The sequence below is a fragment of the Rhynchophorus ferrugineus genome, unplaced genomic scaffold, assembly GCF_030347505.1.
Source record: "Rhynchophorus ferrugineus isolate W39M unplaced genomic scaffold, kcgeb_rfMv2 rfM10, whole genome shotgun sequence".
NCBI lineage: Eukaryota > Metazoa > Arthropoda > Insecta > Coleoptera > Curculionidae > Rhynchophorus > Rhynchophorus ferrugineus.
The window spans coordinates 28,442,978-28,461,922 of NW_027472589.1; the positions used below are offsets into that span (position 1 = coordinate 28,442,978).

Genomic DNA, 18,945 nt, shown 5'->3' on the forward strand with positions numbered 1-18,945 from the left:
TATTCTCTAGAACCCTGTAACTTTTTGCTATTTCCAAATATCGTTTAATCAGCCAGCACACGAAGATCACTTTTTTCATTTCTTTTAAAATTCCAGACTCTTCAGATTTATCAATATTGCCGGCTAGGTTGGCCCAATGGTAAAAGCGACAAGGTGATTGCTGGGGCATGGTCGTAAATGTACTTTTGTGATTGTTCTAGGTAAGAGTGCAAAAAAAATCTGACAAGAAAAATGAAGAAAACAGAAGAACAAAAATAAAATATATATATATATATATATATATATATATATATATATATATATATATATATATATATATACATATATAAACTACCTTGATATTTTTTTCTTCTGTTTTGTTCTATATTTGTATCCATGAATAATTATAATGATAAATAAAACAGTATTTAATTGGTACATTTGCTTATATCCAGTTAATTTTACTAGTCCCACACTGGCAATGCTATTCCCATTTTTAAAGACGCACCTTAAATTAGAGATAATAACAGGAAATGGGTGAAGTTTATTAAGGTGATATTTTGGGAGTTATTACAGGTTTAGTGTTTATATTTCTATTATTAAAATGATATAAAAAAGTCACACTACTTTACGTGATTAAGTCACACCCTTCTGGCAATTATAGTATATTTTCTATTTATATAGTCTGATTATGTCTTCTAATTTTTATCTCTGCTACGAGGGTCAAGTACAATGATCGAAAATATATAGAAGTTATTTTTGGGCGATAATTTTTAGCGATATATCGATATTTTCGATATTTGAAAAAAAAAATAAATATATTTCTTAAACATTATAAAAAATTATTTAATTATATTTAATAAATCTTTAATATTAGTAGTTAGATATTTTTTTTAAATATAATTACGATTAATACGATATATAAATATCTAGTATAGCTAAATTATTTTAGGTGATTCCATGTATTATGTTCAGCGATATATATTGCTGAATATTGCGGGGTATCAACGAAAACAACATTCATATCCACACCCATAAAATATTGCTGCGCATATGGTAAGATTAAATAGAGGTAGTGTATTACAAACTGCCAAGTCATAATGAAGTTGTTATTGCATATGCTCAATGGAACAAATTGTGACAGACACAAAATTATCCTTTCATAAGTCAACGCTCGGTGATGTAAAGAGATGATTAATGTATATGGTACCAATTTTTTTGTCAATAAATGTCCCTTGAAAGGACAAAAATGATCAAAATACAAGCAAATACATAATATGTACGTGTTTCCTAACAAATAACACATGGGCTGAAAAGTCCTGGGCCTAACGGATAGATGGTGTTACCTTTAATGAACCCTTTTTCAGTTAGAACTAAATTTCAAAAGAAAGATGTTAAAATTTCATGATAATCTACTTATAAGTCTGTGAATTATTGTGCTAAAAGTGACACTACTTTTGTTATTTAAAACAATGGATCAAAAACAATTTCGTGTTTTAATTTTACACTGCTTCTTGATGGGAAGAAATACCGTTCAAGCGAAACAATGGCTTGAACAGTGTTATAAGGACTCCACTCCATTAGAAACAACAATAAAACTTTGGTTTGCTGACTTCAAACGTGGTCGTAGAGACACCGATGATGCATAACACCAGTATAACAGGTCGTAATACCAGAAAACATCAAACATACACAAAATCGTTTTGGATGATTGAAAAGCTAAGTTGCGTGAGTTAGTTAACTCACGCAACTTCATTAACATCGTAAAGATATCAAAAGAACGTGTTGGTTTAATATTGCATGTGTATTTAACTATAAGAAAGTTCTGTTCAAAATGGCTGCCACTGTTGACCAAAAACAAGAACGTGTTGATGACTCTGAGCAGTGTTTGGCCATGTTTGAACATAACAAACCGAAATATTTGCATCGATGTCATAATGGATAAGACTTGGATCCACCATTTCACTACGGAATCAAAACGATGAGTGGATAGCAACTGGCGAACCTCGTCCAAAGGGCTCGAAAGCACAACAATCTACTGGAAAGGTTATGGCCTCAGCATTTTGGGATGTTTGTGGTGTAATATTCATCCACTATCTCAAGAAAAGAAATACCATCAACAGTGAATATTATATAGCGTTAGACGTTGAACCGATTGAAGGCAGAATTGGTAAACAAATGACAGCATATGGCAAAGAAAAAAAGTTTGTTAGAGTAGCGCTTAATGAATAAAGCCAATTTTGAACAAAATAAAGCGATATGTTTGTTACGCCCGGGACATTTCAGCTCATGTGTTATATGGGGAATTGAGTTTTCAAAGTTTATAATGGAGTATTTTTTGAGTTATCGTATGCTTATTATTCAAACGATAATAAAAAAATCACACAACTACGAAGATCACTATTCATATTTCGGGAATAGGAAAAAAACAAATAGTTAGGCTGCGAATATATTTTTATTGTTTATCAAATTACTCGTCATGATGACCGATACACTTTTGCATACGCTTAAACCAATTTTCACAGCATTTATTCCATTCCGAATGTGGTATATTCAAAACATGATTTTTAAACGCTTGAATAGCTTCTTCGGGCGATGAAAAAATCTTTGAGTTTATTCTTCACGAATGGGAACAAAAAGAAGTCATTGGGTGCCAAATCAGGGCTGTACGGCGGATGACCCATCAATTCGATATTTTGAGTGCTCAAATAGTCTCTTGTTTGAGCCGATGTGTGAGAGCTCGATTGTCATGATGAAGAATAATCCGGCGTCTCTTGTTTGTTTTCCTTATTTCACCGAAGACTTCCGCCAAATAAATGGTTGTGTACCAATCAGAATTTACTGTTCTACGATCCTCTAGAGGCACTGTTGCAATATGACCCGTTTTCCCGAAGAAACAGACCATTTTCTTTGAAGTGCTTCGTGCGGGAACTTGGATTTGGCCCATACAGTCGACTGCTGCTTACTTTCAGGCTCATACGAATATATTCATGATTTTACAAACGTTTTTCGAAGCACCGCGATTGAATTTCGCAAGCATCTCTTTGCACCAACCGACCATAGTCTTTTTTTTGAGCGATTGTCAAATTGTGTGGGATCCAACGCGAACATAACCTTCGCACAGCTAAGTGTTCATGTAAAATCGCATATATGCTGATGGAACTAATGCTTAGGGATGCCTCAATCTCACGACAGGTGACATGACGATCTTGCTTAATCATTTCGCACACAGAATCGATGTTTTCTGGCACAACAGCCGATTTTGGACTACCTTCACGAAACTCGTCGGACAGCGAACTACGACCACGATTGAATTCACTAAACCAGCGATACACGGTGGTTTTTAATGGAGCTTCATCGCCAAAAGTCAAATTAAGTTGATTGTGATGCACTCTTGTTGTGATAATCCACGTCGAAAATCGTAAAACATCATTGCACGAAAATGTTCACGATTCACACCCATTTTTTGCCGAGACGAAACTTTCAACTAAATATAAAATAAACAAATAACGTCCGTGCGACAAAATGTTCTGTGTACGTATATCGTCAAAAATGTCAAACTTTACGATGGAACCGTCAGATGGGCTCACGTATCACGACAACAGTGTTGCCAATTCCCGAAATATAAATAGAGACCCTCGTATACGTGTTTAGGTTACACTCCCTTACATACTACCATATTTGTTATCCATATAACCTAAACGTATCTATCTATAACTTTAATTATTTAACGTTGTTCGTTAATATAACGTTGTTCATGGAGGAACCATCTGTTCATCAGTCGCTATATCGAAATTAAGCGTCAGTTGTTACATAAAAATTTTTCATTTCATCCTATATTTATATTAATGGAATATATGTCGCCATAAATGAACACTTCGTGCTTGTTGGGTTTAAAAGGCCATGCCCTGTCCCATTATTGAAACGAGATGAATAGGAAAGGAGAATATTTTATTAATATCGCAAGGGTTGTATCAGCAACAAGTCAATTTACGGCTTTTAATCATATTTATTTCATAGTGCAGATGGTTTTGTACGCGCCTTCCCCTATGTAATAAAAACTAATACCAGAAATGCATTGTTTATTTATTTTACTTGCTGTTTTTTGTGCTTTTGCGGGTGCTATATGTTTAAGTCATTTCCGGGTTTCTATCTGACTTTGGTTATTAGAAGAAAGTATAGTTCTTGGTACATAGGGTGGAGCATAGCATTTTGACTACCATTATGTGACGCTTAGCTCAGGTTCGCTTTAACCATTGTGTTGTGTAGACGTCCAAATTTTATTATGGATAATTGTACGCCACAAGAACGAGCAGAAATAGTATCTGAAGGCTGTGTGGCGAAATTGAAGCTTTTTTGTATAAATTAATAATGAGCGATGAAGCCCATTTTCTCCTCAGTAGCCACGTCAATAAATAGAACGATCGGTTTTGCAATAATTCCATGGCTAGATAACGTCACGTACCTAGGTCTCCACTTCGACCGACGGTTTCGTTGGCATTCACAAATTCAGAAAGCAATCCAGAAAGGTTCGAAGACAGTAAACCTGCTATCTTCTCTGATCTGCCTTTCTAGCAGACTTCCCATCTCCATTAAATGCTTATTTTACAAGATGTGAATTCGGTCCGTACTCCTCTACGGATCTAATATCTATTTCAAGTTTGTTACAGCCAACTACGTGAAACGGCTTCAAGATTTCCAAAATAAGCTCCTCATGAGAATCTTAAACGCTCCATGGTTTGTCAGAATCAAATTCTTAGGGAAACTGACACTCCAGAAATCAAGCACTTCACATCTCAATCATTCCACAAACAACTCAAGTTCTTCTGAAAATGCGCTTGTTCGTGAGCTGGTCGACATGCTTAGCACCGCGTCACCGCTAACCTCTAACTTCTCCAGGCTGAAACCACCTCATCTGTCGCTGCAGTCATAACTTTTACCCCCACACGATAGTATCCAGTCGTGTGTTAACACATGTTCGCGAATCAATAGAATCGCCAGGTCCTCGTGCCCAATAACGGCTGCCCGATCAGCGGGTGCCACATTCGCAAATTTAATACAGTAGCAATAGCGATCCACAGGGGTCAACTTTGAGGCGGTTTCGGTTTAGTGTATTGGTAGGATCAGAGGCAGTTCCACATAACCCGGTCCAACTTGCCACTCCAGGGCAAGTCTCCGCGACCAGGTATGCATCGTGCACTCCACCGCCTGGTTGTAGGCCAGAACAACAAAAAAAGGGTCGGTTTTGGGGAACACAGAATCCTCAATTAATTCATGAAACATCATTGCATACACTAAAAACAACTGTGTGGTGTGGTATTCATGCTGGAAGCATCATTGGTCCCTTTTTTTTTAATGACCAAGGTGTTGGAGTTACTGTTACTACTGAACAGTACCAAGACATGATTCGAAATTTTCTTGTGCCTGAAATGGAAGAGCAAGGACTAAAGAACATGTGGTTTCAGCAAGATAGGGTCACAGCATATACAGCTCATTCAACAATTCAATTATTGAATGACGTCTTTCCACGAAGACGAATAATTTCGCGAAGTGACAACCTAGCATGGCCAGCCAAATCTCCGGATTTAACAGTGCCAGACTTTTTCTTATGGGGTTTATTAAAATCAAAAGTTTATGTGAATAAGCCCCAAACGATTCAATATCTTAAAGGCAATATTCGTCGCGAAATTGAAGCAATTGAAGAAAATCAGCCTCAGATATTGCAGGATGTCATGAAAAATACCTTAAAAAGAGCCGAAAGTAGCATAGCGAACCGCGGCCACCATTTAGCCGATATAATTTTTGCAATTATAATGAAAAAAAAAGTAAAGATCAAATACAATTTTTCTGAAAACCAAACTTACTTATATGTTCTTTGAGCAAAGTTATAGGCAATCAAAATGGTAGCAGGACTTTTGCCCCACGTGTTATATACGAAATATAGTATATATATTGATTATATATTTATTTTAGAATATATTTATTAATGTATACAGGGGATCGACAAAATAATATATTAACCATGAAATATAGAACATCTCGTTGCATATTAGCAACACTGCTTCCGTGTAAATAAAGCGACTAGTAGATATTGCTCAGTTTACATGCCAAGTCTTGTAGGTCATATTTCAATATACTATACATTTCGTTTTGCGACGGTTACAAGAATAGGACAACATTCCGTTGGGAATTATTGAGACATTCTACTTTTAAAAGTAAATGGTGTATATGCAAGTATATGTTATTTTGTCCATCCCCTATATTAAGACAATTTCCGGACTTATAGTTTTTCGATGTTTTATATTCTCGGACAGAAATAGCAGCAATAAACATTACAAAAAATATACAGGAGGCAGCATATTCCGCGACTCCCAACAATGAACCATTTTCAAGAAAAAAATACACATATATCATGTACAATATAGTAAAAGATAGCAGAAAAAAGAAAGTTACGGCGGAATTGGCAACAGCAAAGGACTGAAGAGAATAAAAGAAAATTTAATAGAGCAATAAAAGAGCTGAAAGAACTAATCCAAAATGAACAAAACCAAGGCATTCAAGAATACATAGAGAATTTGATACCAACTGAGGCTACAGATTATTCGTTGTGGAAAGCAACAAGAAAGCTTAAGATACCCCAGTCTCGGCTACATAAAGATGAGGAAAATAAGCTCCTGGTTATGACTTAATTACTGGTAAAATGTTAAAATAACTATCACAAAAGGGTATAAAACTATTAACATTTATATTTAATGCTATGCTACGAATTAATTACTTCCCTAGCATCTGAAAAGTAGCTAAAATACTATTGATTCTTAAACCGGGAAAAATACGGAAAAATATCCATAAATAATGAATAGGACAAGTAAAGGTGCAGCCCGTATGAGGAAAAATAGGAATAAATAAATAATGATTGAAAATAATTACACCATTACACAATAGAACCAGTAGTACGAATATTTCTACGAGGTTTTATATGCTACAGTTGGTGATTAAAAACCAAACTGAATGGCTTTCGCACTGAACGACTCGATGGAACTATCAGATGCCTTTGAAATTTGAGCGTATCCCTCGATTTCCCTCTCTCTTGGAAAGTGCACTCTTTCGAATAAAAAAAGAATTTTGAAAATCGGCCCAAAATTGACGGAGAAATCGACGAACATACATTAAAAAATATATATACAGCCGAACATAGATCCTGCTTTTTCGAAGTCGGTTAAAAATATATTGAACGGCTTCGGTAATTTAATGGCGCCAAAAAAGAATGTTATGTTGTTAAATCTTGGTGAAACTACTGTAGAAAATAATTATAAAAATTAATCATTTTTAAAAACTACTACCTTATACTCCTTGTGTCTTCAGCTGTCGGATCCATATTCTCTCTCGTTGTAGTCTTCTCCCGAAACGACGGCAATTCCACCTCAACACTCCGCAACCGCGACAATTCAAACTCGAGGGAACCTGAAACTGGAAAGGTGATGGAAGAAGGAAGAGGACCAAGACCGAGAGCGGGAAACATCAAATGCAAAGTTGTAAATTAAAAATAAAATTTTATTTAAATAGACAAAATACGAATATTGAAATACAAAATAAATCCTAAAACTATATATGTGTATATATAATAATCAGTTAGCTATACGGGAAAAAATAAATAATTGAAACCGAACAGTTTTTGAACTAAAACAACAAACGAACGTGGGTTAGTTCGGGATGATTCGAACTAGTATTTAGTCTATTTGTTTATTTGGAGGAAGTCGCGTGGGTTTGGAGGTTTCAAAAAATCTACAGGATAGTTTGTCAAAGTTCATAGTCAATAGTAGTAAAAACCTGGGAATAAGAACAACTGTTCCTACAATTTTGTCAATGAAAACCTTATATACAAAATGTTGATTTTTTATATTGCTTAAAATTATGAACATAACCCTACATTGATTGAAACCGAAACCCAAGCAGACCCTCCAAAACGCAACCAACCAGTGATTCGGACAAGCACCGCATCAAATATCGCTTTAAGCCCGACTATCAATGGAAACTAACGACAGCGAACTTCAAAATCTCCCCTATACATATATATGTGTTGTACTTCCCGAGAGGCCCTGTATATTAACTCACACGCAATCAATCTCACGGCAAACTAGAAAAATGGACGAAACACGTTTCAAAGTATGTATTCATTTGTTTTGACGCTCTGTGTCCTAGTATACTACTACAGATTAGGGATGTTGTGGATGTTCGATTAGTGGTGAGCCTCTGTGGACGTAGGGCACGTTTAACCACCAGTAGATTTGAAGAAAGAAACATTATAATTTATTTTAATTTTCAGATATCTTACTGAGATTCAAGAGTCTGCGAATAGCCAAAATCTAAATATTTGTTGGCATGGGTTACAATTTGACAGAAAATGGCCATCGTTAAATTTATCTGATGCTAGCTTCGACTTTAACTTGAAATGTTTATTAAATCTTCCACTATATTTCATCATACCAACAAGAGTTCTCTCTACAAGTTCTCTGAATGTTCAAGAGGTCTAAAGAATGAAAATTGGAGCTTTCTTACTCTAAATTGCTTCCCTGGTAAAAGATGTCATGATGAGCCAAATAATCTTCCAGTGATGATAATAGCCGAGGAGAAAAGTACTATAAGGATTGGTTTCACACCTCAACAACTTTCCTGAACTGGTGGAGTATTAACATTAGTGCATTTAAAATGGCAATGATATTAATCAAAACTTCTGCAGAAGATGGCTATGATGGATTTCTTTGTTGAACAAGAAGATATTATGATAGAAGATAACGATCGTTTTCCTCCACAAAAACTCCCCATCTACATCCACATTGACACCAAAAACTCTACAACCGCAACAACCCTGTCATATCGACTAAAAAACGAAACGAAAAAATCTCCGATATCAGTCAACAAGCGAGCATTTTGCAGCGTTTAAAAATCCGCAGGAATCTCATTATCATCATCATCATAATAATAATCATCGGGGATGCCCTCTACGTCTAGTGACTGGGATTAAATCCACCTCGTCAAACGAACAAAACAGAACCACAGGTAGATAAAGCATCGTCTCAATATTACACGCTACGCATTTTTTTTTTGGTTTATCCCTTATTTATAAATATTATTCCTTATTATTTTATTAACATTATTAGTTTCTTGTTTGTAATTTAATTAATTAGTAATTTTCATTTGATTCACGGGGTGGGGGGTTAAAATTCACTCTGGAAAATAGAGCGGATCCGTCTTACTCTAAAACAAGTAGTCAACGAATAATTTACTAAATTAGATATTTTTGGTCTTCCCATTAAAAATAATAATAATAATAATAATAATAATACGGACAATAACAACGAAAATGACGAGAAAAAAACAATTGAGCAACGGGCGGGATCTCGAGGCTCTACGGCTAAATCGCGACACTCAAACCTAGAAAAAGTCAAACCCAACGGAATAACAAAAGTATGTGTGTGTAATCAGTGTGTATGTGTATGTGTATAGCCGCCACAGTTGTATCACTCGGTTAATCGTGGTAGGCGAGGTCCGCGACCGCCCCCCGGACGGACGGGACACGCCCCTTTTATCAACACAACCATAGAGATGGGGCGGGGCCTGTTAGTGTTAGGGAGGCTCCCACTGGTCACTAGGGCCAACAGTAAACGCTAGTCGACCGGACCCAGAGTGTCTTTAAGGCGTTTCATTGCGTGACTGCCTATGTCGCGCACTTCCGGCCACTGTTTCAGCGTGAACACTATGGCAATAACGAAAACAACGGTGGTGATAATCCTGACTCTGCAAAAGAAAATCTCCGGTAAAATCCTTCCTGTTCAAGTGCGTACGCGCAACACACAAGCCGACGGGTCAACGCCGTCGCTACATCTAGTTGCCTAGCGACTGATTGTTACAGGCTACAACACCAAACACCAAAGATAATCACCGTCAGTCTAAGTTTATCTGGTTACTAGTTACCCTCAAAGGAAAACAAAATACTCAAGCCCTCACGCGATGGGATGCAACGCAATACAGTCTCAGTCAAAATGAAATATGAGGTACGTGAAAAAGTAATCCACGTTATCTACCATAAATTCAGTCTTGCTTCCAAATATGTAACCTCTGTAATAGTACAACATATGGCACACCATAATATGAGTTCCCATCAGAGGCAGTGGCATATAAAAGAAAAATATTTTACCAACTAAATTTATTGATAGTCACATCGATTTTTATCTGTTGGAAGATTCCTTATCGTCATAAAGTGTTGATATCAAAGTTTTAGTGGAGTTTCTGTAGCATTTATAACATTGCGGAAATGATTTATAGTAATATACGATAATTTGCAAGGTTTATTGTTTGTTTTTTTTTCAACTTCTTATAATTTTGTAGCGCTGCTTTGTTAGACCAGTCAATTAGCGATTTATATAACGAAATAAAGAAGAGTGTGGTGGTCAAACTATAACAATCATATTTTACAACCATTGACGAGAAAGTCTGAACAAGAGAACAAGAAATGCAGAAAGAAGCAAGCAACAATTAACAGTCTTGCAGTAACAATTATTTATATATATATTTATTATACACAGAACCAAACCATTACTGGATCTTATCTTATATTTACAATTAGTTACAGCTGATGTCTGTATGAATGGGTTGATTTCATGTTATTGGAATCTCATGATAACATATCAATTATCATACATTGTCAGATATATATTGAGAAATTATTAAGTTGATGAAAATTCGCATAATTTATCAACAACCTACTTGAGGAAAACTGGTAAAACCTTATTTGCTTTTGACTTTATTGAGAAGGTCTATCTGTCTTTATAATCCAGTTGCCAATATCACTTTTCAAAAATTATTTATCCTTATTATTATATAATTTCTAATTATACTATTACTCTTGATCTTTATTAATTTTCTTACTAGTATTACTGTGTTGTTATTCTCGAATGTTTCCTTAATCGAATGCCGCGTAAAATCTACTTTTTTTGCAGAAACAAAGAAAATAAAACAAAAATTTACAGGCACATTTTTGCAAAATAGCATGGAGAAAGTTCGGTTTAACTAACTCTCTACAAAATAGTTTCATACACCAGAATTTAGTTAATTTATTTAATTTCCTATTTGATTTTTTTCGTGATAAAAATGTATTTTTTATCAACTTTATCATCACATCTCCTGGACTTAATTTTGTACCTTATCATTTCAGCTTTAGTTTTCAAATTGGAAATATTTTGTGGATTAAGTTACACTACTAAAAAATTGCTCGAATAGGCTCAACATCATTTAACCACAGAAAACAAAACAATGGGTCTTCCATTCGTGTATTCTTTGTTTCAAATTGACCCACTTATTGATTGAATTGTTACATACGAGAAAAAAGGTATTAATTATGGATAATCCTAGAAGGTGTGGGGAATGGGTGGTAGAAAATGAACTTATCAGGAAAATATTTAAAAAATTCAACTAAATAAAATTGACAATTGTTAAATTGTTTCACAATAAGTGACAGAGTGGACTTGATGTGATATATAACATATAGAGTTTTGAAACTACCACACCAATAATTCACAATTGTCTCACTGTTCACTATGTGATTATCAAAATAAATTTTAAAAATGTATTTACTCACAAAAGCTCATAGTGTTAGTTTTTTTTATATTCGTATATTTTTATGTTTCTGTTTGTTTTTAGTTTGATGTACTTTGCTTTCATAGTTTAGGTATTATATTTTCTCTTGCTTTTCATGTTATTGCTCAGGAATTTTAGTGTGACTGTAACATATGTACAGACTTCAGAAGATCCATTAAGCTGATGGCTGGATTTTTAGTAATCATAATTAAACTCTATCAGTCGCTTTTGGGTTTGCGACTTGTTGAATAAGCATTTCACTTTTGAAGAAGAGGTTAAGACTGAGATCAAGCTTCTTCTTATACTGTCATTATTTTATTTAGCAATAGATTTAACATTAGAAGTAATAATAGTTATTTTGAAGAAATGTTTGATGTCTTATATATAAACACGAAAAACGTGGATTACTCTCACATTTTACCCAACAAAACTGTGAACAATTACCTAAGAGGGTGTGCGGAGGTCAGCTCTTCCATATTCCCCTGGAGAAGATTGACGGCCACTTCAAGCTGGCCAGGTTGCCCAGTTGATGCTTGCCGTCCGTCACTTCTGTCACCGTGACCGTTCCCCTAGTGGAGCTATACAAAGAAAATGAAACAACAAAAAAAGAAAGAAAACAAAAGATAACGAAACAAAGAGAGAGAGTTAGAGATGGGAGGCGCGGCCTTGGACGGAAGCCACGCCCTCGGGTTGTCGGGACTGCCCTTACCGATTTATAAACGTAGACTGACTGAACGGCGAGGACTAAGGGTGCATGACTCACCTGGTTCGCAGGAAAGGCATTATGATACCTGCGCAGGTGGCAACCAGTAACAGGACCACCTGCAGGACAGTGAGCAGGACGTTTATTAGTTTCACCACGAGTGCGCGAGCGTTCGAGTTGTCTAGGCCCTCGAGCATCACGTACTGCTGCTGCTGCAACGCTTGGTGTTCCATTTTTTGTATCTGAAAGGTGATAAGTACCGTCTATATATATATATCTATAGTCATCGTAGTATTTATTTGAAATATGAATTATAAAAGTATTATACAAAGTGGTTCAGTTCGGTGGGCCATGCTTGATCTTTTGTCATATTAGCTGATGGTCGTATTAGATGTTTGCATGTATTCTAATCATGTTTTACTTTAAGGCGTTTCTTAACAAAACATGGTACAGTATGTTAATCAAATTTTTTTTTTTTTTTATCATTTCCTAAAACTTTTTCCCCATTTTTCTAATAACATGGCGATAGCGTGACGAAAGGATGATGCTGGTTTGGTAGCGATCCTATTAACGATCCGTTTTCACCATTCTTTAGCACTTCAAAACCGTGTGCCAGCTAATCATAGCTAATCAGAAGACGCTATGTCTGGTTAGCACGCTGGTTGCGACAGAACTTCCCATTCGAGCTGCGATAGCGTATCTTTCACGTTGTCCTGTTGTCAGCATGCAAGAGAATGCGTCTGTTACTGGCTATTGCTGAACTTTTTTTGCCACAATACGTTGTTCAATTTGAAACATACAGAATCTCTGTTGTACAAATTTCATCTGGTATTAGAATGCTTCGAGTGTACTTTTCTAATTTTCAGAAAGACAATACTTCATAACTTAGCAAAGCAGTGGTTTTCTACATTTTAAATTAATTATTTATTGATATAAATTTTGGCAAATTAAAGAACTGTATCAAACATATATAAATATGATCACTTTACGTTACTAGGTTTACTACAGTCTTCAAGTGAGTCTTATAGATTTTTTAATATTATTCAATGGCAACTACTTACTTTTGCTGCTGAATCAATTTTAATTTTTCAACAATAGTGACACTTTACTAGCAAATTTTATGTATATGTGTATAGATTGTGGATATTTTGGAGAACAGTATGAAGTGTAGCTCAATTTTGAGAAAGGGAAAACAATCTTAGGTTTCTGGCATGATAAATTTAGGACAAAGCAATCCCTAACAATAATGTAACAGATTAAATTATTGATTTCCTTAACTGAATTCGAAGAGAACTGTTATTTACTTGACAATGTTTCAACATAATCACATCTGCCATCTCCAGGTATTTTTAAATATACTTGGAAAAGAGAGAGATAGATAGTAGAGAAATACAGACACATAGAGTTTCATATTGTAGCTTGTTTCTCATTGTTCATATATTGCCTATTTTATTGATGGCAATTTTTCTCAGTACATATTACAATTATTATTCGCGGGTACAACTATGACTATTAATTATAACAAAAATTTAACGTGATTAACTATGATCAATATATACTAACCATGTTTTCATGTATATAAAATTACAGAATCATTCAATACGATAACCGCAAAGATCTCTAAAAATAATCTCACATCGTGTTGGGATAAAACCACTATCGATGACGACAACGACGACACTCACCTTGGTTTGACATTGTTCCAGCATCTCGTGGATATCTCTCAGCCGCTCCTCGCTCTGGTACTGGACCTTCTCCTCCATGTCCGCCATGGCCTGTTTCAGATTCTCCACCTCGTTCTGGTGCAGCTCCGTTAAATCGTTGATTTGTTCCTCTAAACGTTCGGCCTTGAACCTTTCGTCCTATGAAGAAATGACCGTCATTCAAGATTAGCCTTACTGTAGCGTAATTCGAGAACGAACCAGCAAGAGGTATATAAATTTATCACGATTTCTTAAGATTGGGAATTAATTTGACTCTCTACAATCAACAATTACGGAGACTAAAGCAGGCGATTGAAAAAAAAGAGACCAGAATGGAAGAATAGGAAAGACGTTATCCTCTATTACCACAAAACTAGACCATACACATTTTTAGTGACTAATAGAGAGGCTGGAAAGTCTCGACACATCAAAATAGTTGTTCTGATCTCGAATATTAGAAGTCCTACATTGAGGAGATTATAGTTTTTCCAGGAAGGTGGCACAAAAAAGTACATTTAAATTTGCTTGTAAATAGTGAAATTCCTTGTGAAAATGTATGGTGATGCTCATCATAGTCCAGATGTCAATGGTTTGAAAAAAATCACTGGAAGGCGAAAACTAGTTGTAAGGTCTTAATTAAAAAAATTCCACTAAAGTAAGGACATAACTTGGGGACCAGTTAAAAGTTGATAGATCTAGTTAGTTGATTTTGAAAAAAATAATCTGGAAACCTTTCTAAATATCCTGTATCTATAAATTATGTTTATATTTAATGTAATGCGTTAATAGTAGATCCAAAGATACATTTCTAGAAATTCGTGAAGAACCTTTTGCTATTGCAGTTCGTTCAGGAAGTATCCAACATTACCAGCAAGACTTACCTGCAAGGCTACGTGAAGATACTGGACCTCCGTCTGCAGACTCTTGGTGTTCTCCGCGCTCTCCTTCAACGCATCCACCTGCTCCTGCAATAATTTGTTCTTCTTCACCAGGTCGGTGAAGTAGTGCTCCTGATTTAACTCCTGCGGATGTCCGTATCTATCGGAAACGACGACGATGAGATCAAAAAGCCCCGAATTGCGAACTCGAAGAACAGTTACCTTCCTATACTGTCGCTGGTGACGCTGCTCTCGCACTCTGACCCGTCGTCACTGGGGAACCTCTTCTGGCCGACCCCGCCCTGCATGCTACTCTGTGACGCGGTCATCGGCAACGTGGCGCTGCCGTGCTTCGTCGTCGGCTTATGATTGGCCGCCGACTCCTCGCCGGCCACGCCCTCCTGAGACGGCCCTGCGCAACTACCCTCCGATCCCGTGGTCTGATTGGCGGACTGAGCGGCCCCTACGTACCAAGCTGCCGTTGAGAGGAGAGAGGGAACGGCGTGCGGTTAGATTAAGGCGTGCAAACGGACGGGGTTATTCGGACAGTTATACTTATTAACAATGGGTGGGGGGATTGTAGTTTTTTACGTTTTTTAGGGGGGGGGGCGTAGCTTTCGCATTAAGCATGTATGCATATGTTAAATGGGTTGTTCAATCAGTTTTGCTCTTTCCTAGTTTTATTTCTCGATAAACGGTACTAGTTTTTGATGAACACGGGCTTCGGTCCAATAAAATAGCTAATGCACGTCATAGATGACGTCGAATATATAGTCTATTCGTTTCAAAACCAGACAGTATGTTTTCTTCTCATAGAATTCTAGTTAAAGAGTTACAATGCTGTCTGATGCGTAAAAACATGTAACCGAATCAACACGACAGAATAAATGATGGCAAAAATCTTTAGTGAAACATTAGTGATAATAATTTGAGGTTATAAACCGGCAAACGTTGTTTTGGCGCTTTGCTTGTTTTGAAATTACTCTGATTGAAAATGCTGAAGCCCATAAATAGTCAGTCAGAAACACGTTGCAACTTTAATCAATTACTTTGAATAGGAACGAAATAAAGTTGCTGCGGTTTTATTGATAACATTTTAGTATGTTGCAGCAGCAGTGAATGTTGGGCATTGTGACTAAGATCTCTCAAAATATAAAAAACAATACAATGTAAAACAATGCTTTGTTGTTCATCATTCGAGATCGAATTTATGAAATATATAAAAACAGTAAGTAGTTTTTTCAATCGAAACATAATTTAAAAGAAAACTGTTAGTCTGGGAAGTATGCTTAACGATCTTAGGGATATGCAGCCATTTGACGGATGTAAGTCATCCCTTCATAAACTGTTAGGGAATATAGGATTTGATTTTGAACCATTTAGATGACCCACGAAGATGTCTAATGGAGCTTACAGGCATTGCATTTAAAAGAATACAATTTTTAAAAGTATACAAAACAATTAACGAAGATTCATTATATACATTTCTGTATCTAGACGGGACAGATATTTCAAAATGGGACAGTGTAAAAACATCAAAACAATGTTGCCAAATCTTTGCAAAATTCTTAAAAACATTAATGATAATAATTGGAGGTTATAAACCGACATACGACATAAACCAAAAGTCAAATATAATGTAGCAACATTGACGTGCATTGGCAGTTTTAGTGGATTATATGTATTTATTTACAACTGTTCATATCTGTATATTTTAGTAAGTGTATCATCAAAATAAATTCATGGGCTATTGTTACTGTAAACGTTGTAATACTAATCTCCCCAAACGATTTATGTTAAGCGCCCCCAAAAGCTATATCAGAACATCATAGAAACAAACATGGTTTTGGATGTCATCGATTAATTTAGGGATCTTATGAGGAAGTGTGAAAACGTTTTGGTTAAAATAACATGTTTCATAAAGCTGTGCCAAGAACAATAGGCTCAAAATATTATTGTCACCTTTTCAACTTGCTGAATATCAAAATTCTTGAGAAAAAACATTCATCAATATAATTCGCCTTCTTAGACGATATAATCTAGATTAAATAATTTTTTCCAAAGTATAATATCACGTTTGTCTTTTCGATCGACAAAACTTATTGAACAACCTCGTATATTAATTATATATACACTCAAAACAGATATATGTTACAGGGGAATTTCTCTAACTACCTATACCACAGGGAAGCTTATATACAAGATTTCAGTACTTCATCATGTCAACTTGGAATACAATTGAGTGTATTTATTACATAAAATATAAGGCCGGACATCTGTTAATTTTTTCCTGATATTTTGAAACTATACTTTTTTTATATAACAATTTTCTTTTTATTAATTAACCTGGTGTCAGCCCATTCTCTTAACCCACTTTGCGGCACACCGTCGATTATACAAACTCTTTAAAAAATTAGTAAGCTGATTCCGAAAATAGTAATAAGAGTTCGCGTCATTCACGCGTTTCTCACATTTTAATATTTCAGTATCAAAAATAAGTTTCACAAGGAAGTGAATTGCACACATGTGATATGCCACAAATGAAAAATATAACGATAGCCACATTTACTGATGATACTGCGATTCTTGCTATCGGAGACAATAACGAAAAAGCCACAAGAAAATTACAACAGGCAAGTGATATAGAAGGAGCATATAAAAAAGAAAAGGTAATAGTTGAAATTCAAATATAGGAAAGTGTATTGGTTACTTGGCACAAAACCATAATTATCAGTACTTAATAAATTGGTATTATATAAACAAGTATTGAAACCTATACTACAAAAAGTAATATAACTATAATACAAGTTTTCCAGAAAAAAGTACTGAGGAGTATTGTACGTGTACCCAGATACTATAGGACTGATTTCTTATAACGAGACCTTCAGATACCCACTGTCACTAAGGAAATCAAGATAATAACAAGGAGACATAAGGACAGACTCCATTTCCATGTCAATATCGAAGTAATACAACTCTTAGATAACACCAGAACAGTACACAGACTTAAAAGAAGCAAACCATTTGATCTTGTGTAGGATAGTGAGGTGCATTTAATAGAAAAACAGCAGTGTTATTTATAATTCCAGCATATGAACGTTATTATTAGTAACAATGTACTAAATAAATTATTTAGAAAAGTTTGAAATTTGTATTATTACATTTAAGAAATAATTATGCTTCATTGCTATACCTCTAGCAAATCTAATATATCCATCATTCAACGGTTCTAAAATAAGGTGTTGCGTGCCAATGTTGATGCTCCGTACTATATTTCAAATAAAGTGATACAACGCGATATTCCTCTAGAACCTATAACGAGTGTAATCCAACGTGTTTGTGTGAAGTACTTCGAAAGAGTGTCAGTGCATCCCAATGTACTCGCTAATCAGCTAAATATGCGACGTGATAGTGAAGTGCGTAGACTAAAACGTTTAACACCACCTGATCTGTTTACTGGACATATGTAGAGTTTAGAATAAGCATGAGAATAAGACTAATTAATTAAGATAATATTTTATACAGAAGATTTCTTAATGAAGTGATTTTCTACATGCCATGTATATATAATATAAACAGAAGAAATACTTATTGCCAATAGGGCAGATTGTGGACTCACGAAGAGTAATAAAAAAAAATTGCTATTCAGTTCATATGAAGGAAACTTACTAAAATAAAAAATCTGATTATTGGATGTTGTATGGGTATTTAAAAATGTTGTCCATGCTCCTTGGCCAAGAAAAGAGGGTAATAAAATTTCTCTGTGCCATGTGATATGTGAGTGGGCCAGCGGAGAGAATAAGTAATTGATTGAATTTAAAGGACATTGATCCAAAAAATACAGGCATGTAAGAAAAATTTTGAGATCCAACAAGAACAATTTGCACAAAACTTTACTAGACTCTAAAAAGATTCTTCTACCATCACTACATACTAGATGGACTCAATCAAGCAATTCGGAAAAGCTTTACACAAAGATGGTGATGGTTTATTAAAAATTATGTAGAAAATGTTCTTGTTTGCTAAAAACTAAACCAAAAGAAGAGAT

At 35.3% G+C, this 18,945-nt stretch overlaps 1 protein-coding gene across 1 annotated transcript; it reads right to left on the bottom strand.

The window, feature by feature from the left end:
• Window positions 1–7,509: 7,509 nt before the first annotated feature.
• On the bottom strand, window positions 7,510–15,403 carry LOC143203411 (transmembrane and coiled-coil domains protein 2-like; the record flags this gene model as incomplete). Its single annotated transcript, XM_076415530.1, has 5 exons — window positions 7,510–9,774; window positions 12,377–12,558; window positions 14,002–14,178; window positions 14,901–15,057; window positions 15,120–15,403. Coding segments are annotated over 5 exons (930 nt in total), but the record flags the coding sequence as incomplete, so codon positions are not given.
• Between the last annotated feature and the right edge of the window lie 3,542 nt (window positions 15,404–18,945).